This window comes from Xiphophorus maculatus, chromosome 2 (assembly GCF_002775205.1).
Source record: "Xiphophorus maculatus strain JP 163 A chromosome 2, X_maculatus-5.0-male, whole genome shotgun sequence".
NCBI classification, from domain to species: Eukaryota; Metazoa; Chordata; class Actinopteri; order Cyprinodontiformes; family Poeciliidae; genus Xiphophorus; species Xiphophorus maculatus.
The window spans coordinates 3,719,578-3,747,550 of record NC_036444.1 but is presented as its reverse complement, the minus strand read 5'-3'; the positions used below and the strand labels follow the sequence as shown (position 1 = coordinate 3,747,550).

Genomic DNA, 27,973 nt, shown 5'->3' with positions numbered 1-27,973 from the left:
AACAAAAATAAATTATACTCTCTCTATTAATGTTGTGTTTTTAAGGTACATTAACAAAAATAAGATACAGAAGTGGAAAGTCCTGTAATACTTAACAGTTCCGTCTTCTTTGTCTTTTCCGCCAGTAGCTGTAACATCCGGTTGATGATCACGTGACTTATGTTATCAGTAAGCTACAAAATTAGTGTAGCATACACCGCTACACTAATTTTGTTATAGCCGAAAAAAACGCATAATTCTAGCTTGATTTTTTTAATCTAAAAACATATTTTTTCCAAATTGCTGTTTCTATTAAGTTGATTTATTTGCTTAATTCCATGGAATTTGCGCCATTTTAAGGTCAAAACAGCAGCTAACTACTGGGTTTCTTTAAAACTGTTTGAAATAATTAGAAAAATAGACTGAATTTAATGCACTGATAACTATGATCAACTGGAAAGGATTAGTGATTGAACTGAACTTTGTCAAGATGACATTGTGAATTGGTGTTTTACAAATAAAAGGAACCAATTTAGGCCAAACATTTAACTGTAAATGCATTAAAACTGTAAAATGTATTCAAATAATGACTGTCAAACTTCCTGAGTCACTCAAAATGTTAAGTTTCTGCTGGAAAGTGCGGAGGAGCTTCAAATAGGGTTGAATTTTCTCTGATTTTTATAAACAAGGATATATAAAAAATAAGACCTATAATAAAAAATATGGCAAATAGAACATGTTCTACAATGCTTTTGCAGTGGCACCATTTATTAAAAATGAGAAGCTGTTTAAAATGTCGCAGAAAACAAAATGGGCAGCTAATGTTTGATGGGGAAGGCTGCATTTATTCTGGATTTTGAACATACATAAAACCATATGTGCACTGTAAGCAAAAATGTGAATATTTACAAGACAAAAAAATCAATATACACAGAAGAATTATAATACAAGGGGGGGATCCTTCAGTAACCCTTACAACATAAAATCCTTTAAACACATGAAAGTTTTGAATTTAGCAAAAACCAGAGGGTTGTTAGATCTGCAAATTGCAGCCACATTCTGAGTTTTAAGGAGATAAACATGAAACGTTTATCTTCAGTGCATTTCACTTTAGTTCCAAATGTATCTCAGAACTGAAAACAACAAGAAAACCTCAAGTATGAGTTGTAATCAGAAGATAAATATTGTAGTGTTTGTTTCCATCGCTTCCAAACCAAGGTTCATAACTCACCGAATACCTCAGAACTGAACGCTCCTCCAACTCTGATGGGTTTTCTTTGCTATTTTTAAAAAGAGATCATCAAAGCAGTAAATTCTGGTTTGTTGTGGGAATTTTTAAGCCGAGGATCCTCAGTCAACTGTTAACAAACCTGGGTCAGGTTGTTACACATTCCAACAACTCCGACATATTTTGAAGGAAAATATGGATGTTTTTCACAAAGTAATGGGTCACCCTCCCCATTCAACCATGTTGCTACAGCTGCAGTTTGCAGCTTATGCCACTAGATGTCACTACAACCTGCACCACATGCCTCTGAAAACAGCTTTATGCGGTCCTGCTTCTTTATTCTTCTAAACTTTAATACATTACCACCTTTTATTCACTGAACTGATTTTTTAAATAATCCATGTACGTTTTCTGCAAAACGGTCTTAGAGCTCATGAACCAGCTAGAAAAAACGTTTTACTGGATGAAAAATGGTAAAAACAAACAAGTTATTTCCTTCCAAACCAACTTTGTGCTGAACCAAAGCAACTTAACAATTTAAGCAGCATTTCAGGAAGCCCACGTTTATTTATGTAAGGTGCTATAAAAGCTGAGTTTGATTAACATCAGCTAAACTGTTCATAAATCCAGGTTTAAACATAAATTTGTAGACTTTCAAATTGAAAGCTGGAATTTATAAATGCAACTTGGAACTGCGTGTGTAACTCCTGACTCAAGGGCTGCTTGAAAATGTCATAAATGGTGTTTATAAATGTAGCCTGATGCTTAAAACAGATATTAGAAATTAGATTGGTGATAAAGAGCCACACTGAACCACTGATTTGCATACAAACATAATCTCACTGCAACACAATCTCCCCAAAAATTCAAAATGGAGGATCAGACTAAAGCAGGTTGATTCAGGTTTAGCTCTAGAACCAGTGTGGTGGTAAAAACAATTATTATTTATCCTGTTGTGAGAAAAAAATTACTTTCCATCTTTCTGTATGTTGTTGGACAATGCATCGCCACCTAGTGGTCAGGTTTGATCATTTCAGGAAAAAGTCGCTGTGTAAAGTAGACCTGTTTCTGTGCTTCGATAGTAAAATGGAGGGAAAGTGAGGAGGGCGACCAGTTGACTGAAAGTACGATTTCCAACGGTAAACACTTATAAACAAAGTTAACCCTCTTCAACATGAGATTCTCTGTATCTTGTAAAACTCTCCCAACCTTCGGAGGTGAAAGTTGAAAGTCTCGATCGCTAGCAGAGATTTTATTCCCAGACAAACAGAATTTTTCTCGATGAAATACAGAAATAGATTCAGTTGTGTTCTGCAGACAGCGGTGCTGCTCACCTCGATGGACCAGAAAGCAAAAACATAAAAAACGATGAAAAAAAAAAAAAATCCCAGAAAATATTCATTGCAGATAGCAGCTAGTTTAATAAACAGTTTCTGTGCCCTCCGACGAGGAGAAGAAGAAGACGGTGGCCGAGCGGCGGTTCACCCCAGCAGCAGACCCGACAGCGCATTCAGGTCTCTCATGTATGGGTTGTCGCTGAGGATCCGGTCGATCCGCTGCTTCTGGTCAGGAAAGATATCGTACAGCTTCCTCTTCAGCTCTGACGTCTCCCCCGGCGACCGCTGCGGCGGCGGGGCGGGCGACGGCGAGGGAGAGCGGCGCGGCGGGTGCCACTCGGGCGGCCCGGAGTGCGGCCAGTGTGCGGTGGGGTGGGCCGTCAGGGAGGCGGGGTTACGCAGAGTCTGGACGTTAACAAGCGGCTGCTGCTGGGAAGAGGTCCGGAAATCTGGAGGGTGGAACAGCGGCGGGGAAACTCTCCTGGAGAGAGAAGGAGAAGAAGAAACAGGCTGCAGAGAAATCCCAAACAAGCAGAGTCACAGATACACATCGGATGACTCACCTGTTGTCTTTCCGCAGGAAGTCGTCCAGGTGGGGTCCGTCTTTTCCAAGCGGGTCGTCGGGAATCATGAAGTGATCCTCAACGAAGGTAAACTGAAGAAGCCTGTCAGGAAACACAAAGTGCAGCGTTCACACAAATGAAACAGGATTTGTTTTAAAAATGTAGTATTGAAAAGCTAACAGCAATTTGTAAAGGTGAGCTATTATGCTTCCTTTTCCTGGCTAGAACAGGACAGTTCTGTCTCTGCCACTTTAAATCCAAATAAGCTGCTGCCGGCCACGCCCCCAACTCAAAGTTTACACTCACAGGCAGGGATGGGCATTTATAGTATTGTCATTTATCGTGTAAAGTAAGCAACAGAGCAGTATTTAAAAAAGTCCAGAGACTGTTTGACTCTTTAAAATAAATATCACATTCAGTAGAATTTCCCATAAAATGCCCCCAGAAAACTCGCTTTGAAATGGAAAAACATTCGGTATTAGATTTCAGGAAAACCTCATCACATAAATTTGATATGTGAAATTCAGATATGTGAAATTACTAAAAAACATTGGAGACTGTGTTTGGAGCTCAGACAATTCTCAGTTTGTTAGAATCACCATCCGTTTGTGTTTCTGTGACTAAATGTTAGAATGTAATATAAAGGGAATGAAGAAAACGCTGCTTTCAGGTAAGATATGTTGCTCATCTTGATGTAATACACAAACCAACCAGTAGGTGATGAGAAAATCACACAGAAAATAAGATTTCAAAGTGTGAAGTTGAGTTTTGCATTTAAACTTTGAATAAATAACAGCTGTTAACACTCACATATTTCAGCAAAATTGCAAAAAAAAAAAGTATTTCTATTTACATTGCATTGTCTATTTAAATGTTTCACCACAAAACTAGGAATAATTGACATTTAAGATTTATTTTGATGAAAAACTATTTTATTTTCTGGTCTGTAAATGAGTCTAAGAAACATTGATCATCTCCAATTAAAGAACTAAAACATCATTTTACTCTCCATTAAATTATAATAAAAATCTGACTTAAATGAAAAGAAAAATTGAAAATGTGCCACTGATATTATGGAATACATTAAACAAGAGAATATTTTACTTATTAGAACAAGTTCCTGTGATGATTCTGTTTCCTCTTTCTCAGAGGAACTTTTTCAGTAAAGCTAAACAAGCTATAAATCTTTATTAGTCAGCTGCGTCGCTGGACTTTCCAGCTCCCTTTCAGAGTAATGAAACACGTCAGCGTCTGATGAACTGAACTCTACAAATCACAACCAATCACCTCTCTTGAATGATCCGACGCCATGTGTCCGAGGTGTCAACAAAGTCCCGCAGGTTGTCGTTGGTGACGATTATCCCGTCTGTCTTCTCTGCTAGGTGGAGCAGGAACCTGAAAAAAAAAGACAGAGCGGATTGTTTGGATTAGACACTCAGGATTTTCCCGGCGTTCAAAGGTCAGACATTTCCAGAGCGGAGAGGAAAACCTGAAGAGCTCAGTCAGGATCCTGTTTTCAGTCTGAAGGCATTTATGACACAATCTGACTTCAAGTGGAACTGGTAAACTTTCAGAGCTATTTCCAGAATTTCCTCAAATATCTGTTGTCTCAAATTTAAGAGATTTAACAAAAGGAGGAGGCTTCTCTTGATCATTTGTAGACCACCTGAAAAACTTGAACAAAAGTTTCATTTGAGTTTTCTTCCACCAGATTTTCTCATTTACAGAGAAATAAATGAGCTTTTTATGCTAGCTACACTTTACCTCATTTTAGCTTATTTAATTTTTCTTTATGTTGCTAGCTTACTTTTTCTAGGTTTAGCCCATTATTGTTCTTTGTTTACACAATTTAACTTAGTTTATCTTACTATCACTTAGTTCATCTTGGTAATTTAGCATGGTTAAGGTAGCCAACCTAAATGTAGGTTTAAATACGTAGCTGTGCTTTTTAAGCCACTTCTATGGTGGAAAATGAGGTGAAAACGTTTTTTATTCTTACCTGTCGTCATGTGAAGATATTCTCTGGCCGCAGACTTCTCTGGAGGGGGTGAAGGACAGCAGCCGCAGGTCTTCCAGCTGGTTTAGAAAGTGTTGCTCTGCAATAAACAGAAATTTATGGATCAGAACAAGATATTTGGAGTCAAATGATGATAACTTAATGATGGAGTCTTTGAGTAACTTAAAAATGTCCCTGAATTTGGGGTTTATCACTTTGGGATCTGAAAAGAGGTTCGTAATACTGGCCTTGTATTTGGCAAATACAAGGCCAGTATCTCCAATTGATATCTTTTCTTTTTATTATTTTTGTTTAAACCTAAAATAGAAATAAACCAAACTTAAAGGTGTTTCCTAAATATTTTTTAAAACACATTAATAAGATAAGAGAGAAATAATAATAATAATTTATGTCCTTTTTTATTTAAATAATTATAAAATATGGAAAATCTAAAACTAACCATCAATCTTACCTCTAGTATCAATCAGATACTGATACCATCTAGGTATCAATATTATCGTTAAGGGCTGGACGAAACGGCTGAAAAACTTATGTCAGTCGATATCAATAATTATTGATTAGGTTTTTGTTTTAAATATCTGAAATACTACCAACTGGTGACAGGACCTTTCCTGTATTAACTGCAGTTTTCACTCCACATCGTTTTTTTTAATGATTATTTTTAGTTATGAGGCAAAACCTGACACTGCTGCTGTACAAGTTACTTAACAAGCTGTTGCTAGGCAACCAAAGAATGACTTTCCACTTTGGTTACCTAGCAACCTTGAGTTTGACCAGCTAAAGTCTTTCTTTTCTTCAATTCCCAACATGCTGTAAATATTGATTATTGAATATTCTATTAAACGTATTATCTACCGATATTAATCTCAATATATATTGTTATTGATTTATTGTCCAGCCATATTACCTATATAATAAAAAGGTAAATCCTACTTACTTTAGTACTTTTTTGTAATTATTTTTGATTTTAAAAAATTGGTAATTTGAAATTTGAAGCTTATTTTAAAAAAAAAACGTTTGTAGGAAGAGCGAGAACAGAGAGAAAGATTGTTTTCACTCCTAATCAGTTAGTTTTCTGATAATAAAAATTTTAAAATAATTCTAAGAGTTTCAAGAGTCTAGATTCCGTCATTGTTGGAATATACAGTATATATATATATATATATATATATATATATATATATATATATTTATATATAGCGCCTTTCTGTGTTTAGTTTTGAACGTTAAGGTGAGTGTCAGGTTTACCTGTAGCGAGTCGGTCTCTCTTCTGACGCCACTGTGGAACGAACACGGTGATCTCCCTGTGGCCTCTCCGCCAGAACATTTCCACGGCCAGAGCAATGCCGCGGCACGAAAAGAACCGGTGAAGGCCATGACTAGAAAAAAAATTAAAAGGAAATTAAAATTCAAAACAATGTAAAAAGATCCAATGGATAGCTTTGGTCTGAAGCTAGTGGTCATTTTAGTTTTCTGTTAATATGATAAATTCTGCAGATTTTTCGTTTAATCTCTTAAGCTTGTTTTGTACAATATTAAATTTCCATAAAAAATACAAATAAACAGAATTCAAACCCGTTTAAAAAAATAAAATGAACAATTTTATTGCCTTTAATGCAGTAACATAGCATTACTTTAGTGTATGTTTGATCATTTGCAGCAAACGATGCATCTACAGCAAAACAAGTAATTCTAACGTCAACATGTGAAAAGTTCTGTCATTTCTGCTTTACTTTACATTAATACAGAGTAAGCCTAATCTGTTGATTATTTTTGGATTAACCAATTATTGATTATGTAACTAAAGGTGCTTACTAATAGATTTTATTTAAAGAATCTGAACCAGATGAAGATAAAGCTGCCCCTTGAGGAATTCTGGATAAAAATACTTACAGAACAATAAGTTTTTTTCATCTTAAATGCAAAATGTATATATTTCTTGTACAGCTTAGGCTTAATTATAGCTCTGACTTAGGGTTGAGCATTTTGTTGTAACGCTTATCCTTTATTGTGATAAATTTCCTGTCATGATGAGAATTTTGAACGTCATTAATAATGTTTAATACACATTTTGCAGAAGTCTTCTTTAATTTCAGATGCAACTTCATACAAGTGTGGGTAGAAAAAAAACTGAATCAGAGAAAACAGCAGCTCAAAAAGGGTAAATCTATTTAATTCAGGGGTGGAATATATGAGTCTTGCTTTGCTTTTCAGAAATTCATCCGAAACTGAATGCACAAACATCTGTGACTATGATGCAATCAGAAACAACGAACCCAAACATTTTAAAGATTAGCAACAACTTAAAATAAAACAGGCTTTAATAAGCCTCTACAAAACTTCCAGGAGACACAATTTAAAACATCAGCTGACACACAATGTTGCCGGTGACGTGCACAAACTGCAAGCGCACGTCAGACGGCTCCAATTCAACATGTTGGTAGGTAGGGCAACAAAAACCGCAACGCAAACAACCAGCAGCGGCAGCCCAGATGAGAAACTCCCTGAGCAGGAAGCTGCAGACAGATCGCACAACCATAGACGTTATCACAGCCAGCAGATATCTGGTGCTGTTCATCAGGCCCAAACCGCCAAACCAATACGTGTCAGGGATTTTTCTTTTTGCTTGTTTGTTTGCTTATTTGAGCAGCAATGTTTGACTGTTAAAAATAGCACAAAGTTTCTGTCATCATGATGGATATTTCAGGTACAAGGATTTCAAAAAAATCCTGGAGGCAAATTACCTGCCTCAAATATTCATTAACTATTTTGTAATAATAATAAATACTGTTAAGCTATTCAGCGCAGTGTGGTCTGGCTGGAAGGTTATTTATGTTGCACAACATCGATGTCGCTTCTGCTAACGCCTACACCGTTGACGCAAGTATGCTAGGTGCTATTTTTAGCTGTGGAGGGAGACGTAGGCCTGTCACGATAACAAATTTTGCTGGACGATATGGTTGCAACTAACAATTGCAATTAACGATTATTTTACTAATCGACTATTCATATTATTAATTGGATAAAATAGATGGCCACATTCCGCGAATTTTTCATTTAACCAATTAAGAGTTTTTTTCTTTATATAACAGACAAACATAAAAAGATGCAAACAAGTAAATGATTCAATTCCTTTTCTAAATAAGAAAACTTTTTTAAAATGCGGTGCCAGCTTTCATTCAATGAACGCTTGAGCTTTTGTAGCAAAAGATGAATCTGCAGCTAAAAAGTGCTTCTAACAATAAAAGGTAAAAATCTCAGCCTTTTCTGCTTATGCATAGAGTGTAGAGCTGATCTGTTGATTATTTTAAAAAATAATTAATGAGATTAGCTGTGATTAATCATCAACTAATTTAGTAATCTGATCAAATCTGAATATTCTTTTTGCATTAATTGGATAGCAAAAGCAGATTTTTTTTAGATTCAAGTGAATCTTAAACTATGCAACTCGGAGTTTTGTCTGCAACATACTCACAGAAGTTAAAATTTTTGAATTAAAATTCCTCCTCGTCATGAGAATATCTCTCCCGTCTGCGCTGGTTCTTTCCCTTTCTGCTCAGGTTACTATCGGGTTTACAGATCTGGACTCACGTGAGCTGTGGTTTCTCAGAGACACATGCAAGCAGCCTGAACAGGTTAGTGATGCCACAAACAATATTTAGCAGCTTTCCTTCCAAGCTGACGTTACGCGGCCCAAACAGCAACCATGAAGGAAGATTACTGGGACTTTTGGTTCAAACGGTGATGCAATGAGTTATAAAGCTGCAGCAGAAACTGTCACTAAAACATGGCAGATGCTGTAATCACAAACTAAAGAGATAAAAAATTCCAACTTGAAATCTGACGAAGTTGCTGCTGAGACTGGTGATACTGATCAGGGGGAAACATTACAGACCCGTTTCACTTTCTTGGTGTTTGCAACTCTGTACAAACATGTCAGAGTATAAACACGGTGCATTCAGAGGCGGATCATTTTCAGCCAGGGGTCAACATATGCAAAGAGCAGGGAAGTTCCCAGAGCTGCTGAGAGAGAAAGTGATGAATGACATGAAAGTGGGGGTAAGTTGTGTAATAATCACCAAACTCTGCGGTAACACAACCCAAGGAGGGAAAATAATTTTTTTTAGGATCAGGGTATGTCCTGGTCTGTAAGCCTTCACTGGGGCGTTTTTTTAAACAAAATAAAAACTTTTTGAATTATTATTTAGTGATAAACTCTCAATAATTCAGATTTTATAAAACAATTTCTGACAGATTTGATCATTGAAGAGGTTATTTATAACTAGGGGTGAAACGATTAATCAAAATAATCATGATTAATCGATTGGCATAATTGTCAACTAATCATTAACTGGAGTATAAGGATTCAAAACAAGCCACTTGCTAAAAAAAACCCTACAGACTCAAAGAAGTAATTAAGCAAAAACTGTACTAAAAATAAATACAATTTTTCATTTAAGATTAGAAAAGAACCTTCTCTGAACACCACACTCAAAGCAGTAATTAATTGTTTTTATCCAATTAATCACCAAAATAATTGATAAAATAACTTAACACCTTCATACATGGAGAGAACAACTGTGGAAGTAAATATCAAGACTGACTTTTTGACTTTGTGCTGGAAGAAATTGTTTACATAAATCACATCTGGACTTTGCTATTTTAAAATGATATACTCTGTTAAACTAGTACCTTTCCATCAATATTAAAGAATAATTAACTTAAAACAAGCTCTTATATCTAGCTGAAAAGCTACTTCTAAGTTAGTTTTGATTTATTTCAAGTGTACTAAGATATTTGCACCAAAGTACTTGGTAATACTTGGTGTTTTTGCAGCGTAACGAGGGTTGTCAGAGTAAATGGGGTTGACAATAAATGGATGATATACTTTCTGCTATTAATTTGTCACATAAAATCCCAATGAAACACTTTAGTGATGTAAGAAAAACAGGCACAACCGAATTGCTGGTTATGTTGAAACATTCGTCTGAGTCAGAGGTCCATGATGGGCACAGTTCGGGTAAAGCAGGAAGGAAGAAACCAGAACGTGAAAGGAAATAGTTGCACAAGTGAAGAGTCAGGATAAGGTCATACAGGATGAAGACCGAACCCATAAATCAAAGTGAAAGCAAAAACTCCTTTTATCTTCATCTGCACATTAAGTCCGTGACAAACAACTTCTGGATCAATCAGAGATTGAAATCGCTGATTTTCTTTTTGTTACTAGAAAAGGTATTTTGTTCTGAGAAACACCTCCGTAACGAGCCTCCCTCGCTTCGACATGGTGCTACAGCTGCTCCGAGGCCTGCTCACAGTCATACCCAAACATGATGAGTCACAACAACATGTGAAGGCGTGGGCGCGCCAACGACGCCGGGGTTGTAGCACCACGCATGGTTTTGTGTGGCGCGTGCATGAAGCGGCGATGGTGCTGATGGGAAGGGTGGCGGCTTCACGAGTCAAAAGGAGAACATGTAGTACGCGGTGTGGGACGTGACACCAACTTAACACAGATTCGATTTGTCATCGGATGAGTTGCAGCTTCACACAGATTCTTAAATTAAAAATAAAAAAAATCAAACTAAAACGGATTCTGATTAAATATCAACATGAGCCGGTTATGACTGGCACTTATTACCAACATTTACTCCCTTCTTTGTTTTTGTATTGTCTCAGAAAACGAGGATTGACTCAAGCGGCGCTTAAAGAAAATCTCAATTTCAGCCAAAAAAAAGCGCCAATGACTGATCGCTTACGGTGTGCCAGTAACTCCCGCTTACACCTGCACCACAGCGGTATCACATTTATCAACCCAAAGGTGAGAAATGAGGGAGGTGAACAATTCTTATCAAAATGTTAGTCATGATTTTTCTTAAAGTGTAATCAGATCGAGATTCTGTCACAACAAATTCTTAGTTTTGCTGGTAAAGTTGAGGCTGTTACTAACAATTCTTAAGCCTTTTTATACAATATTAGAAATACAGAAAACAACTTAATTCCTTTTTTAAATAAACAATTATTTTTGTGTATGCTTGATTATTTATAGCAAAGGATGAATCTGCATGTAAAAAAGGCTCAGTCTTTCCTCTGACTTAACATCAACACAGGATTATGATAATCTGTCAACTGTAGATTTTTATTGTACTACGTTGCACTAAGTACTACTTTGACTGTATTATTCTTTCAATTAAAGGCCTTTTTTGAGTCTGTATACTCTAGTTAACGATTGATTGATCACTACACTGGTTGACGATTATTTCAATAACTGATTAATCACGATTAAGCCGATTAATCATTTCTTAAAAGAATCAATAATACACTGTATTGATGTTACGTTGAACAGAAAGGACTAAGATTTTCACATGTTGATGTTAGAAGTATTTAATAGCTGCAGATGCTATAAATGATCAAACATACACCAAAGAATAAAGTATTAGTCAATGAAATGTTTTTTCTTATTTTAAAATACTAATTTGTTTATTTTTAGCTTTCAATGTATTTCTAATATTGTATAAAAAAGACTGAAATGGTTAAAGGAAAAATGTGCAGAATCTGGGATTTTTTCCCCCGATTAATCGTTAGAATAATCGATTAATTGACAACTAAAATAACTGTAAGTTTCATGCCTACTGTAATGGTTTATTTTCAATACACACGTGTCAGTATTCTTTGTTTACTGTGAATCATATGAGATTTTATCTGGCAGGAAATGGAGCCTACATTTCTCCTCCTACTCTAACACTTCCAGTTCATCATCTCCAGAGGTTTGTGGCGACTCAACCCTTAAAGGACTGAAAGTGACCAAGAAGTGAGAAGCTGTGTGCAGACTCACGCCATCGCCACATTACTGCCGTCTATAATGATGTGCCTGAGGTCCGGGTTCCCCCGCTCGTTCGGCAGGTTCAAGGTGAACTGGGTCCGCAGCGACTGGTGGAACCGAGCCAGGCCTGTGACCGGGGGGGCTGGCGGGTCGTTGGTAGGCGGGGTCCGGGCCACGCCGCCCTGGAAGTTCACGTGGCTGATGGTCTGGTAGGCAGAGGCTGCGGTCCGGTTGATGGGCTGAGCCAACTGGGAAGGACGCAGGAAGCAGAAACACACAATTAGGGGTGGGAACTCAGGAGCAGCAGCTCATTCTCAGCTTTGTTAAGTCAAATCTGGGTGTGATATTAGAAAGTAACACCACAAAACATTAAAAAAAACTAATAAAAGATCCACAAAAAACAGAGTAATTGCCAAGGCTGGACTCGTGTAAAACTACAGAATTAAAAAAAAAAAAAAAAAAACTCAACTAGTCTAGGTTCAGCTTAGTTCTACTTAATGTAATTATATAAACAATATCTTATTACAAGTCATTTTTAATGTATTGTCTTTATGTACCCAATCTTTGGGTACATAACAAGACATTTATCCCCTGTTATCAGTGAAATACTCTGAAAAGGAAATAAGACCTTTATCATCAATATTAAGGAATTATTTACCTAAAACCAGCTTCTATTTCTTGCTGAAAAGTTACCTATGAGTTAGTTTTGTATTAAAGCGTACATAGATATTTGCACTACAAACTACACCAAAAATACTTGGTAAGATATTATGATTTTGCAGTGCCTGAGCCTGAACTGGATGGAGAAATTAACACATATTTCAACAAACACAAACAGAAACTCACGCTGGGAGTTGAGGCCAGAGAGGCGTTACTCAGCCACTGCGGCGTGCTGCGCAGCGCCGTAACGCTCTCCACCTTCACTGGTCCGCCCAAAGTTTGAGTCCCGCATCGAGACAGGTAGTCCCGCTGCGTGACTCCGCCCCCTCCTCGCGCCAGGTAGTCTGTTCGGGATCCGGACTGCGTGGGGTCAGGGTGCGGCATCGTCATTATCCGGGACATTCGACCGTCTGCTGTTTTGGCGCTGGTGGGGATGATGTTGTCGTCATCGTCGATCGTAATCACCTCGTAGTTCCCCGCTCCGCCCTGAGCACTGGAGCTTCTCTTGATTGTGATGGCCTAAAAAAGATGTAATACACAGAAATTAATACATGTTTATTTATTTAAACAGATTCAATAAAGTAATCTCCAAAACAAAATATTGTTACTATACAGTTTAAGTGTGGAGATTAAAGTCTGGAAGCAGAACTAAATTTTTATTTTTCTCTGCAAAGCTGCTGAAACACTGAATTCCTTTAAATCAAGGCTAAAACCCCCATTTGTTTAATGGGGTGCACCAATTCATTAGCAAGCTGATTTATTGGTGATGATTTCGTTAATTTTGGGAGATCTGTGATCCATTGATACTTAAATGTGAAGCCGATCTCATCCACCGATCTTATCTACCTCAACAAAGGTCTAGAAATCAACCACTGTCCTCTTCTGCTCTGCAGTGAGAGGTTTGACTGACAGACCGGCCCACCAGGTCATGTCTGCACGTTTGCAGTCGCCCCACTGTTGACAACTCAGCAACTTTCTTGCTATATTCTGCGAGGTTTCAGATTTAAAAAATTCAGTATCGGCCAAAATCGGAATTGGCAGGTCAGACTTTTTAAAAATTGGTAATCGGCCAAAAACACTGCAATCGGTGCACGCCTAGTCTGTAGATCTGTTATACCCGAATAAAATAATCATTGGTTGCAGCCCCATTCAAGATTCGTCCTTGGTTTGACAACATTTATTCTAGTCTAGAGTGATGCTTTATTTGTCCCTTAATAACAAAATTTATTGGTATCAACAGGAAATTGACATATTAATGGAAGCTTTAAAATGTATGGATTGTGCTGTAATGGCCTGAAACGAGGATTATGGGATTATTTGTGGTTTGATGTGAGATTACCTGCTGAGTGCTCGTCTCACTGCCACTGCACTTCCGCCGGTGTCCCAACCCGTTGCTGCTTCCTCCTCGCTGGCTCGGCTTTATGTTCTCCTTCGACCTCCCAGAGTCTCCCAGCTCCCGCTCCTTTTCCCTGAAACGGGACGTCATTGACGAGGCCAACGAAGACGAGGAGGAAGAGGACGAGGAGGAGGAAGAGGAGCAGAGGGTGTCAGCGGGACGCAAGGAGTTCATTTGTCTCTCTCTGTCCCCTACTTTGCAGTCCTGCTCACAACGTTTGGTTTCTTCAACTATTTTCTCCAGGATTAGAAAGGTGTCCTCCGTCTGCCCCGTCGCCTTGACGACGCGCTCCACCACTTCCTGCTGGTAGCCCATGGTTCTGGAAAGGAAAAGTAAATCTCACAAGGTAGCTACAACTTTTGAATGGCGCCCACAGTAAAATTCAAGCACTTAAATTACATAATTTGTTACTGTTATTAATTATGTTTTGTGGTAGTGTGCTATATTTTACAGCAGGGACAAAGTTAACTAAAACTTTATGTTTTGAAATCTCTCTCTCACCTTATACAGAGAACAAATTTGGTGCACTGTACAAGATTATACCAGCATAAGCTAATTCAAATTCAAAAACACCTTATTGATCCCAAAGGAAAATTAAATGTCGTAACTCATATCAATTCAAATTAACTAATAAATTAATTTAAATCTAGAGTCCCTTGGCAAGTTACAAAAACAGATACAAAATACAACATCTCTTCCAGTTGACTGAAAGCGCTGGAGCTCAGCTTGGGTTGCTAGGTAATGGGTGGAACTCTGCTGGGGTTGCTAGGTAACGGGCTGCGCTGTGTTGGGTTTAGTAGGCGAGGGGCCGTTCCTACTTTTAAAAGGTTTTTGACACCAAAAAACATTAACTTGTTACCAAAAAATGGCTGGGTGTTTTTGTTTTTAAAAGCAGCTGAAACCCAAATGGAAAAACAAAAATGTGCAAGGTGTGAATTCCCCTTTCAAGGTTTACCTGAAAAAGTTCACCAGGCAGCGGAGGTTGGTTTCCGGGCTGACGGCCTCGCCGTCGTCTGGTACAGCCTCGCAGGACTCCTGTGTGATCGGACCGGCCACCGTGTTCGATTTCCCTGTGTAGCAGGAGGAGGAGAGCGTGGAGGAAGCAGACGGAGTTTTGGACCTGCAGCTGCTGCCGGCGCCCCGGACCTCCCTGTCCCGAGGTCGCTCTCTCGCCGTCCTCTCTGGCGACTCCTCCTTCCGTTCCAGGGAGTATTGTCTTTTTGTGTCCCGAGTCTCGCTCTCGGACGAGCGCCGCTTGTGTGAGGGTCGGGTGCCGTTGAGCAGGACCGCCTCTGGACCCAAACCCGCTTTCACGCCTGCGCAGACGGACGCCGCCACCGGACCGCCTTTCTCCTCAAAGCTGGTGTCCAGGATGCGGTTGGAGAGCTCCGTCACCGGAGTGCTGCTCTGTGAGCGGTCCTGGTCAACCTCCGCCATGCTGGGAAGCAGCGCCTGGTTGACCTGATAGTGGGAATAAAAATTATACACTGAAAAAACAAAAAATACTACCAAGTATTTTTGGTCCAGTTTTGTCTTATCTCAAGTGTGCTAAGATATTTGCACTAGAAACTAGACCAACATTCAAACTCAGGGCTCACTTTTGAGTACAAATGCAGCTAATTTGAGCCATGGAGCAAAAACTGAAATGATTAATCATGATTAATTGATTATTAAAATATTAATCAACTAATTCAGTAATTCATTAATCAATGAATAGAGTAAACAGAAAACGTATCGAGAGGAAGGGCTTTAGACACTCAACCTCACAGCTAGTCAGCTGGTTGGTGGCCCATCAACTAACTCACTCACTCTTTGGTTACCTAGCAACAACTTGCTGGGTAATAAGAACTTTCAAGTTCCCTCCAAATTTGGTTGCCTAGCAACAACCTGCACAGTAACTTGCACAGCAGCAGTTTCTTGTATTCTCATGACTGCTTAAAAATAAAAATGTTGTGAAAACTGTGGATAAAACAGGAGGTTATGCCAACAGTTTGGTATTATTTCAGATATATAAAACAAAAAAAAAGATTAATAATCATCAACAGATATGAAACGTTTGTATCGTGATAAGTTTTTTTAGCCATGTCGTCCAGGCCTGACTCAACTGCAGAAATAAATGGACCTTTTGATGATTTTCTTATTTATTCTGTAAATACAAACATGCATTTTTTCCCTAGAAGCAAAAATCATAGATCATATGGATTTAACCAACCAGTGCCGTTGTGTTTGTGCTGGTGGGGCTGTGAACCAGTCCCAGTAACTCCTCCTTCAGGGCACTGGGCAGCAGCAGGAGCTCCATGGTGTATTTATCATCTCTTTCCTCCACGAAGGACTTGAATGCTCGCTTCACCGCCGATTCTCTGTCACTTGGCAGACTCTTCTTCTCCTGCACAGAAAACACAAACAAATGAAGAAAAAACACAAATAACTGCCAACTTAGCAACTTTCATTAGCGTAATTTCACCAGTCCTACTTGGAAGAGAGCAACAAACTGCTGAACTCGGCTTTGCGCCATCACAACAGGCTCAGCGCGGCCCACCAGCCACAGACGGCCCGGCTCCGGCACCAGAACCTCGGCGCTGGTGTCCCGTATGAGCCTGTCCAGGAAGAGGCCCCGGGCCCCGGCGAAGATGCAGTGCATGTCCGTGGGATAGTGCTCCTCTTTCTGCAGCTCCGGGTCGCAGAGCCCTCGAATATACTCCTTCAGAGAAAAAACAAGAACATTAATGCTGCAGCTTACGGCTATTTTAGCAATCAAGTATTCTGGCGACTCATCTGATAAAACAATATATTAGAAAAGATAACTCATTCAATCCCTTTTTTAAATTAGAAAATTTACATTTTATTGCCTAAAGTGCAACAATATATAATTCCTTTGATGATTTGCAGTAAAGGATGCATCTGCAGCTAAAAAATACTAACAATAACATGAGAAAAGCTATAACAATAACCTTTTTTTCTGATTAACCGATTATTAGCTGAATAGCAAAAGGTGCTTAAAGGGGGACATAATTATTACAAAGTTGTACTTTTCTCTTAAATACAAAATGCATGTGTATTTTTTTTTACAGCTTTACGTTGCTATATTGTGTCCTTTCAGCAAATGGCCTTTTTTATTAATGTGCATACTCCAGGTGATGATTAATCAGTTACTAAATTAGTTGACAATTATTTCAATAATCAATTAATTACGATTAATCTGATTAATGATTTAATATTTGAAGAGAAAAAGGTATTTAATAAGAGATATTCTTCACAGAATTTGAAGCTAAAACAGTGACACTTGATGAGTTTCGGGTAAACCATATTTACAAAGCTTTTTTAAAATTAAATACAAAAGGTATATATATTTTTTTACAGCTTTCACTTCATTACTGCTCTGACTTTATCATTCTTTCAGCAAATGGCCTCTTTTTGAGTCTTTATATTCCAGTTAACAATTAATCAATTACTTGATGATTATTTTAATAAACAATAAGTCACAATTAATCGTTTCATCCCTAAAAAAAATGGATTTCACAATCACAAAATTCTTCATTTTAAGCAAATACAAAGAGAGAAAGATAAAAAAACGGAAAATGAAAGTAAGGTTGGTGGGTATTTGTATTAATTCACATCACGTGAGGGCGAAACCGAACAATTTGCAATGAATCAGATTCAGATACTCTCCTGGCTGAGGGAGACGTTTGGGTGAATCAGCAGCTTTCTGACTGATAATGTGACACGCCCGTTTAGCATTAATGAAACACTCGACACGAGGGAAATGAGTCAACAATGACCTCAGGTCTGCGTTCATCAAGAGAAACACGGCGAGGCTGCCTGATTCAGCTTTTACTGAAAATCTAGGACTGTTTAAAAGTTAATAAAATAAAAATAAACTTTTATAGGAGCTGGAAATCATCTTAAAAAATCATCAAGTTCATAAACGTAAAAGATAATAAACTGCATTTACTCCAACTGAATACTTTACAATAAAATAAACAATTTTATAAAAGTTGAATATTAAAAAAAACCCATCAAGTTGACAAAAAATACAAGCATAAGCATAAATGGCCTTTACTAAAAATTTAAACCTGAACAAATATATATATGTATTTTAGGGACATGCAATAAGTTTTTTTTTTTCGGGTTTAAACTGTCAGTTTTTTAAAACAATGACAAAAAAAATCATGACTTTGTGTGATGGAAAAATTACAATAAGGTCACATCTGCTAGTCATGTTATATGAAATGGTTGTGAACTCTCACCAAAAGAACTATTTGGGTTACATGTAGAAGGTTGGAAGTTGTTTTCTACAGCTGCATCAGAACCAGACTGTCTCTCCAGACTTGTTGTTAAATCTTTATCCTTGGTATAAAACTCATGTGTTTCTCTGCCTGGCAGCTTTTCATCCAGACCTGCTTCATCATTGATTGTCCTACAAGCTCTCTGTATTGTGCACAATATATGAATAAACCTGATTGAGTGATTTCACCTGAACAGTGCTTGGAAATAGTATTTTTTCCACAAAACTTTGATAAGAAAAAAAAAATCTAACTTTTATAAAGAATAAATAAAACAATAAATGATGTTTACTGAAAATCTAAACCTGAAATAAATCTACTACAAGTTAATAAAATATATTTTTATAAAAGTTGAAAATTCAAAAATATATATCAAGTTGAAAAGAATAAAACAAATAAAACCTTTTAGTGAAAATCTAAAACTGAATAAAAGAATGCATTACAGGTTAACTAAATAAAAAATTAGTTCTCATAAAACTTTTAGAAAATATAAAATTGATTAAAAAAATAAGCCTTTACTAAAAATCTAAAACTAAACAAAAAATGTATTACAAGTTAATAAAATAAAAATATAGCTCAATAAAAGCTGAAAAAGACCCCATTCAAATTTAAATAAAAATATGATAACATTAAATATAGAATAAACAAAATAATTAGCCTTCACTGATTTTAGCTAGCTAGCTAGATCTGTCAATAACATCACATTTTGATTTCGGCCCTGATTTTCATATCGTTGCATTTTTTATGATAATTTTGATATCGCTGATGAATTTGCAGTAAAACTACCTGATATATCAGCTTTACCATCGTTGTCTGACAATTTTAGTCTTATTTACATATCGTATCGGTAAGATAAGCAGAACTGGGCCAATATTAAGGACCGATGTTTGTTTGCATCTTGTTGCCGTTCGTGTTTCAAGAGGAGATTGGTCATGTGACATTTGTTTGGTCATGTGATAGTGATGAATAGTGATGCAGTGCAGGACTATAACATGTTTGAAGCAGAGAAGCAATGTAGGCATTGTGGTCGCTTTCTTAATGTTTCGAAGAAAAATACATGTAGCATCGGTAAATATCAGTTATCAGCCATTACAGCTAAGTTAACATCAGATAAATGACGTTTCCTAAATGAAGCTGAAGCCGTTTTAAAATTTTTGGACACAAAAACTGACTTTAGAGAGTCCGGATAAACAGAAACACTGATGCTAAGCTTTCTGGTAGTAGGAAGCTAAAATCGACTGCTGCTCATCATTGGAGGCTGATGAAATCTCCACTGAAACGTTTTGGTTTTGCTTGACTGGCAGAGCTCAAAGCAGCTGCTAAAACACGACCAAGACTCGTGACACATGATGCAGAAGTGTGAAAGAGTCTCTTCTGTGGGAAATTACACCCATAATGTGTGGCTAACTTTTGATCTAAATGCTTTTTTTCCAGTCAGCCAACAGCATTATGTCTGAGCTGCAGCTCACATGACTTAAATTATGCAGTGAATCAAAAGAATCCATTCACAAACCAACAAAAAAGAGGATTTGAGACCAACTTCAAGCCCAATATTATTATTATTACCTCAGGTGTGTTCATGTAAACGGCAGGTAAAGAAAACCAGAACAGAGACTTCCTATGTGGAGATCCCCTGGTTAAAATACGCTCTGAAACTGCAGCTATGGTCAGAAATGTTTAGTTAGCATTTAATGTTGTGGAAAATGTGTTAAACTGCATCAGCAGCTCCAAAGCAAAAATATATTTTAAAAAAATCTGCAACATAACTTTACAACAAACAACCAACATTTCACTGTCAACCAACCTGAATACAGAGCTGGAATCAGGCTTTATAGTCACTGTAAAACATTCATTTCAAACTAAATGGATTTTTTTGTGGAGAAAATTGTTATTTTGTCTAATCATCACATTGTTTAACTTATGTAACTTGTTAAGAGATACTTTACTGACTTCTGTGATTCTTTGTGGTTACAGCAAAAAAAACGAAAAAAAAACAAACAACAAAACAAAACAATGACATTTAATTCTCCAGCAGTATTTTAAATAAAAATACTGTTGGACATTCTCTACTAGGAATGTCGCAACAAATCAATCAATTATTTGCATGATAAATTACAACAAGCTCAATAATTCCCATTTGCATGATTTATTGTTTTTCTCTTTTTCTTCTTTCAAAAACTGAACTGAGAAGGTTTTCAGTTAGGTGTTTTAGTCTCTACTAGTCATTTTTTTAAAGACCAATTTTGTTTACAACCTTCATAATTCATTGTATTTGTTGTTTCAGTTGTTTTGTTTATTTATTTGGAATATTTAAAGCCATTTCTAGTGCTAAATGGTCATTAGAATGTAAAGTTTATTGTTCTTTGAGAATGTGTTCTTGCATTACTTTGCCATTAGCATTACATTACTTGAAAATGATCTCAAAACAACATTATTATTGTTTATTGCAGTAACTTCTGGGAAAATTTATCATCCAGCAAAATTTATTATAGTGACGGGTATAATCTCTACTTTCAAGTAGGAATGCACCAATTGCAGTTTTCTAGTTTTCTGGCCGATCATTGACTCCGATTTTGGCTGGTGCCAATTTTTTTTTGTCTGAAAAGTTGCAAACAACAAATTAGCAACAGCTAAAGAGAACAAGTTGCTGCTTTTCAGAGTTTTGCAATAGCAGATAAGACCAGTTTATGATGTGATTGCTGGCTGATGACAGACAATAAATAAAAAACAAAAATTAAGGATTTACTGGCCAGCCAATTTATCCGTGCCATCCTAGTTTCAAGTGTGTCAAAATTAAATTACCCAAAATACATTTTCTGTAAAAATACTAAAGATCAATACATTTTATGTTAATTATACTTATGTTTACTCAGCATTAAAAATGACAGCTGATTAAACTTGTTGAAACACGTTTTTTTTTTTTAATATAACTTAACTTGAACATAATTCATTGTTTTCTGCAGTCACTGTGACACATTTTACTGAATAAATCATTTCCTATTTCCTTTTTCCAGGTGATGTTTATGAGAAACGGTTCATAATGTGCCCTGCAGAGTTAAATGAAGGTTAAGTAAAAAACCTTTTATTGTTGGGCATGAGTGTGAAAGATTACTCTGAAGCCGACTCATTTGAAGGATGTTAACTGTTAACATGACACAGACTTTACCCTCATATATAAAAACTCCTCACCTATTGTTGTGATTCATTACTGAAAACATAAACAGGTCAAATAAAGCCGACTAGACAGGAGACGTTACTATTCAACTCATGAAAAATGCTTTTACTTCAAACAAAATCTCATTTCCAGCATCTCAGACATTTAAAAATCATAATTTTGATTCTGTTTTAATAAAAATGATACCTATATATCTATATATATGTACAATCTTGTACATTGATGTTTATCTTCTAAAGGGCGAGTAATTATCTCCTTAAGACTTATCCATTCACATAAAAAACTAAGTTTCTGTTTTTATTGAGTTTGTTTTACCAAAGTAAAGCATTTACACATTACTTCATGAGTAGACATGAAGACAAGAGATGCAAAAGCTTTTAAAAAGAATGACTTAGTTTTCTGCATCATCAATGTCCACTCTTGCTTTCTGTGCTATTAACAGTAAATTTCCTTTAATGGGGTTTTCCACATCTGTCTCACTTTGTTCTTTGTTTCAACTAAACAATCCAAGCTGGAAGAAGTTGATGGCTAAGAGGAAATAGTAAACAATGCCAAAGAAAATGCGAGCTGCAATTGTTTTGCCATGATCAGGATTCACTTCTTTTAATTTGGATGTGGGTAAAGTCACCATTGTTACCACCTCCTGCCAGACCACTGGTATTACGCCAACTTTCGGTGGAATCTCAGAAAACTGCTCCAAAACCAAGGGGAAAATAATACATGCTAACAATAATAATAGTAGTCGTGTATTTGGAGCTACACAACCTTTCCAATCAAAGCTTGCTTTCCAAATTAGGACAGAAATAAGGAGCAGTAGGTAAATGCTTTTTGGTAGAAAGCAATTTTGAGTAGCTTTAAACCAAAAAACAGTCGATTTTCAGCCCAAAACACAATTTTGTATATAATATGAAAGTCTTGTACAACTCAATAAGTCTGTAACCAAAATATAAATAATCCTTGTAGTCAGTCTGGTACAGTCACAGTGCGGGCTGCTTTTTGTGCTCCAATTGCTTAATTTGGGATTAAGCTTTTAGCTGCACTGAATTATTAATGGTTTGTTATTTGTTAGGCCAGGTTGTAGTTTCAGGAATTTGCAGTTACAGAACAAAATACCCAGAATATAGACCAGCCCTGATAACAACTAAACTGCTAACTGATCAAGCTTTTCTAAAAATATGTAAAGGGTCAGATTTTCATCAAACCCTTTAGCTTAAAAACAATAAAAGCTCTTTATTTGGAATATGCATCATCACTGTTTTTAGTTAGGAAATCCCATTCTACAGTAATAACCTAACTTTTTTGTCCTTATTAGTGATCCACTAACCAACATTTATTCTGACAACTCTCCATTCACCAAAGATCATGGGTTGAACTTTTGTGGGTTTTGTTTTGTTTTGCTAACATTTGTGATTTTCTGTCTCTTTTCCCAGATATCAATGTAAACTGAGGGACTATCAGTCTTTCTGTCTTTCTCTATTTATACGCAGTCAGTAATATTTAAAAGCTCTGACAGTTGACAATTTCGTTTTTACATCAAAATGTTTTGAAAATTTTAAAAACATAGCAGTTCAAATTATCCTAGATGTCTTATTAAGCATCGAAACAACTAGTTTTGACAGTCTGTTCTGAAGATTTCTGCTCAGATAACTAAAAAATGATTGGTTTTACGTTGAGAGAAAGTGTTCAAACCAGGCTTTTAATGTTTAGTTATTGTTTATGTAATCAAAATGAGACAGTTTGCTCTGGAAAGACCCTTTCTTTTATCCTCTTGAGCTGGAAACTGTTGAGATATAGACTTGTTTTCAGTTTTTATTTCATTAAGAGCTTTCTTCACCTGCTGAAAACAGGAAGATTAGATTATTCTCGTACCGATTGGTGAATCAATACTTCAAAGTCCAAAAAAACAATTAAAACCCTGGAAAACTGTTAATAAGATTTTAACAGTTTTACAATAAAGTTTAACAGTTGATTTGAGATTTTTAAACACTAAAATAAGACAGAAGAGGAAAATACAAAGAAATAATGGTTGTATTAAGATTTTAAACCTAATAGTAAGTGAGATAATAAAGTGAATTGTTTGATTTAAGGTTTTTAAGACACTGAAGTGAGGCAGAGAAGCTGTTGGTCAGAAAAGTTGAGGTTCATGCCATTGACACACACCTGTTCACCAGGGAGTGGTACTGTCGATATGCACTTTAGGTTCTCTTATTTCTGACTAAAAACGGCAACATGTCACAATGAACTGTTGGTTAATGTAAAGAAACCGACGTGACAGCGTTGGTTTGCGTACAGAAAGGCCGGTTGAAACCCACCTTCGCCTTGGACACGTCGTCTCTGTTGCCCCGGAGCTGCAGCCATATCTGCCGGGATGTTTTGCTGCCGTGCGGCTGTCCTGTGTGGTCCAACAGACCAATAATTGTAAACGTCACTTTAAAAACTTGCTCCATTCGGGGCCTGGCACATTTCAGCTCCTCTTCTTTGTCCTCCAGGACCGTAAACTCGTCCACTGTGGGGGCCTCCGCTTGCTGCCTCCCGGCCGACGCAGGGAGTCTGTTTCCCGGCTGCTCCGGGCACGCTAGCTCGGTGATTCGTCTCATTCCGAGCAGAGGCCGAGTTGTTGACATCCCGCCCTGTCGCTTCTGACCACCGCGCCTCTATATTCAGACCTCCAGGCGCTGCTGGCGGCTTCTGGGAGTTTTCATGGCCTCTTGTCTGCGTTTGTTACGGAGCTGCGACGTAACGTTAACCGCCTCTAACGACATGAACGCGGCGGCGGCAGCTAGCGTTAACAAGTCGGAAGCTCGGTCTGACGTATCCGGAAAGTCCCAGTGATGGCCTCATCAGAGCACGACAGCCCGGCACAGTGTTGTGTCCTAAGATCATTATCTGCCCGACAGTTCAGAAAATAAAAACTCCGCTGAAACTAACCACATTTCTGACGCCATCCTGATCATTAAATAAGAACACAGATTATTTAAAATGTGATAATGAAACAAACAAAAATAGGTTTCACATCGGGGTAAAACCACCGCTCTGCCCTCTAGTGGTGAGCAATTGATACTAGCTTGAGATTGATAAAATACTTTAATAAAGCTGCAGTATGTAACGTTCATAATGTTTTTTTTTTTTTTTTTTTTTACATATTTGTCGTGCCAGATTGGTATAAGACAAACAATCTGGGAATAAAATTGAGCTCCTCTGCCTTGATTTCTGCTACCATTACAGCTTTTCCCCGTCAGAAGATCCTATGGTGAATGTTCAGGCTAGATAGCATGACAGTGACGGATAAACTGTTTTTCTGTAACGGTAAGCTGTTTCTCAGTCAGTAGCACATGTAGCAGTGAGTGAGAGTGATTGACAACGCGAAGACACTCCTCTTTAGGGCTGGATTTCTTCAGACAGCAAAATAACTCGATGAGGAGGTAGAGATCAATTTCTTTCACAGATTATCTGTCTCACAACAAACTGTTACGACATTTTAACAAAATGTAAAAAGCATATTCTTTTTAAAAGTATGACTCTTACTACAGTTTTAATCCCAAACGGTAATTAAATGTCGTAACTCCTATAAGGTCCTTTAAAGAGTTTTTGTAGACTGATGGCTGTGGGCAGGAAGGATCTCCTGCAGCAGCCTGTTACACAGCGACTTTGAAGAAGTCTCTGACTGAAGACACTCACTACTTTCACATCTACATTTGACATCTTCATTCATAATAGACTCACTGGTTCCTAAGGATGACTAAGGTTAGAGGTGTGCCAGGAAAGATATTACTTATCTTAGCATAAATAATTTAAATATTACTTTTGATTAAATTTCACTGTGTTTTGCAGGATTGAATCCTTCAAGCTGCTTGGGTACAAAAAGATTAATCTTTATGTTTCTGTGAAAATGTTGACATTTTTGCGTAAATTTGTTTAATTTTGCATCTCAGTGCTGCCCTCCTCGATGTCTATGTCACATTTTGCCCAATTTGCTCTGTGGCGCGGCTTTGCTTTTAGATACATTTTAGTGTATGTCGAACTTAATATACGTTGTTTAAAACAGCAAAACGTTAGCTTTCTATGCCCATTTAAGCCGCCATCTTGTGAGGCGCGACATACTCTAAATCCACCATCTTGTTATCCCAAAATACTAAATTAAATCATTTACTGCTGTGAATAAGCAATAGATTAAGAATCAATTGTCTTAACAGTTATTGATTTTTAATTCAACAAGCTATTTAATTAAACAATACTCTCTTAAATTGATTTTTTTTTAAAAATCTTCATCACTGCATAATTTTTATTGGTTATTGTTCAGTTTATATTAGCATGTTTTTACAGTTTTACTTTTGTTATTAGTTTCTACTCTTTTATTTTCACTTAATTTAGTTGGGTGTGACTTATCCCTTCATCTATTGTTATTTTATTCCCTAAGCAACAGAGACTGAGAACTATTTGGCTGTAACCTCCTGATAATCAGTCATTGCCCCGACTTTTAATTTGAATCTAAATTACTAATTTTGTTTATAACTGCCTGCAGCATTGTGCGTATTTTTGTACAATGGCATACTCCAGATGGGCAAATATTTTCCTATAAAATCTTAAATTAAAATGTACAGAAGCAGTTTGCCTCATTTAAACTAATCTTCCTGCAGAGTATAAATGTTGTGCTTTTAAACCAAACCGCTGAGTTGTTTAGAAATCCTGCGAGGGTGCTCAGAGCAGATTAATCTACTCTTTTTAAAAGTGCTTTGGTGTGAGTTGAGAATAGCCCAAAGAGTCCCTTTAGAGGCCTGATTGTTGTACTTTACTGACCACAGTCGATAGCCAGCTTCAGGAAACAAATGTTCTCCCCTGATCACCTGATATTACCCCAGTGCAGCAACTCGCTGCTGGAATGGAGATTAAAACAGAGACGTTTAGAGAGAAATATTGAAACAGAGGAACACAAACCTCACAAGGGCTGCACACAAACACAGAAACATGTTTTATGGATGCTGAATGCTGGCGACGACATAACAGGAGTTTAATTTATACCTAACATAATATATAAACCTTTTATGATTCTGCCTATATGAATGTTGGGATAAAGAAGAATACACTGTCCTCAGAATAACAGTTTGAAGTTTAGTTTCAACATGCTGGATTGAGATTTCTGTCATGAAGTAAAAAAAATCATTCTGAAGAAAGTAGTCAGTCATGTGACGTCCCTTTCTTAATCCACTGTAAAGTGGACCTATTGCAGAAAATTCATGTTTTGCATTTTTGTACTTTTATTTGGGTCTGAATAACGTCTAAAAACAGACCGAATGCTTTATAAAAATAACACCCAGCCATTTTTGGGCAATAAGTTTGTGTTTTTTTGGTGTTTGGAAAAAACTTCCCGATTGTTTTGCGCTGTTACCGAGCAACCCAATCCAAGCCCATCACCTAGCAACCCAGGCAGAGTTCCAGAACATTTGGTCAGATGGTCTTACAGCTGTGTGCACTGTACAATGGCTGCTGGAAAACATAATTGTTTTGCTGCTTCATTCTTCCTGGTCGTGTAGGAGGCTCTACTTCTGTTTTTCAAAGATGTATGGTTCTATAATTGCACATCTGCTTATTTGGATTTAATGTGACAGAGGCCCTAAAACAGCTAAAATCTTATTATCCAAATCTGCTTTTGTGGGAAAATATACAATATTGTTCCATTCTTGGTGACAACTGTCATAAAATGTTAAAAATGACTCATTTATTTTGATGTAGATTAATTGTAGCCCTTGTTTAATTTGACCAATTGAGCAAAGTTGGAATGTTTTTGGGCATGAAAAGCCTATTTATAGTCAGGATGTTAAGTGCAGACTTTGACTAGGCTGATTTAAAAACGTTTATTTTGTTTTGTGAGGTATTCAGAAGTGCGTGTGTGACACAAATACAATGTCCTGCTGTTCATCTCAAATCCACTTAACCTTAAAGTCACAAACAATTGACTTATATTGATATTAAAATAACTTCAGTGATCTAAAACATTTTTAAAAACAGAATAAATTTTTGAGGATAGTAATAATAAAAAAAAAAACACTTTTATAACATCGTATTTCAACATATTAAAGTCTGTTCCCTGGATCCCCTGGAGTTTTTATTCATGATTTCGCAGAAGATGTTTCTAATGCATTAATATTCCACCATTTTAACATGATTTTAATGTAATGTAAATTTAAAAAAATGGTTTCTACTCTCATTCAGAAGCTGCTGATAATTTCTGTGTTTTTTTCCACTGAAGCTCCTGATGACCTCAGAGTTTTACCAGCAGGACCTTCTCATGTGCTGAAGACAGGAAACATGTTCAAACTTCTCATTTCAGGAATGTTGCGTAACTTTCCTTTAAAGTTTCGCTGTAGTATCGGTTGAAAGGAAACGGATGGAGGTGGAGTGAAACTACAGAAAATGTAGATGTTTTCATGGAACAGATTACAACAATACATTTTATTTTATTTAAAATTTTTTTTAACTTTCCCTCCACCAGAGGAAGCCATTCTGACTGTCTTTAT

The 27,973-nt window shown here is 37.0% G+C and overlaps 1 protein-coding gene across 1 annotated transcript; it reads right to left on the bottom strand.

Moving 5' to 3' along the window:
- Positions 1–803: 803 nt before the first annotated feature.
- n4bp1 (NEDD4 binding protein 1) lies at positions 804–24,449 on the bottom strand. The gene is made up of 12 exons (XM_023351107.1): positions 23,771–24,449; positions 16,474–16,701; positions 16,213–16,386; positions 14,956–15,461; positions 13,944–14,319; positions 12,791–13,123; positions 11,957–12,192; positions 6,373–6,503; positions 5,107–5,203; positions 4,395–4,502; positions 3,108–3,209; positions 804–3,025 (listed from the first exon to the last, which is right to left on the bottom strand). Exons 1-12 carry the CDS (start codon positions 24,080–24,082, stop codon positions 2,689–2,691), a joined length of 2,940 nt encoding a protein of 979 aa, XP_023206875.1. The 5' UTR covers positions 24,083–24,449; the 3' UTR covers positions 804–2,688.
- Between the last annotated feature and the right edge of the window lie 3,524 nt (positions 24,450–27,973).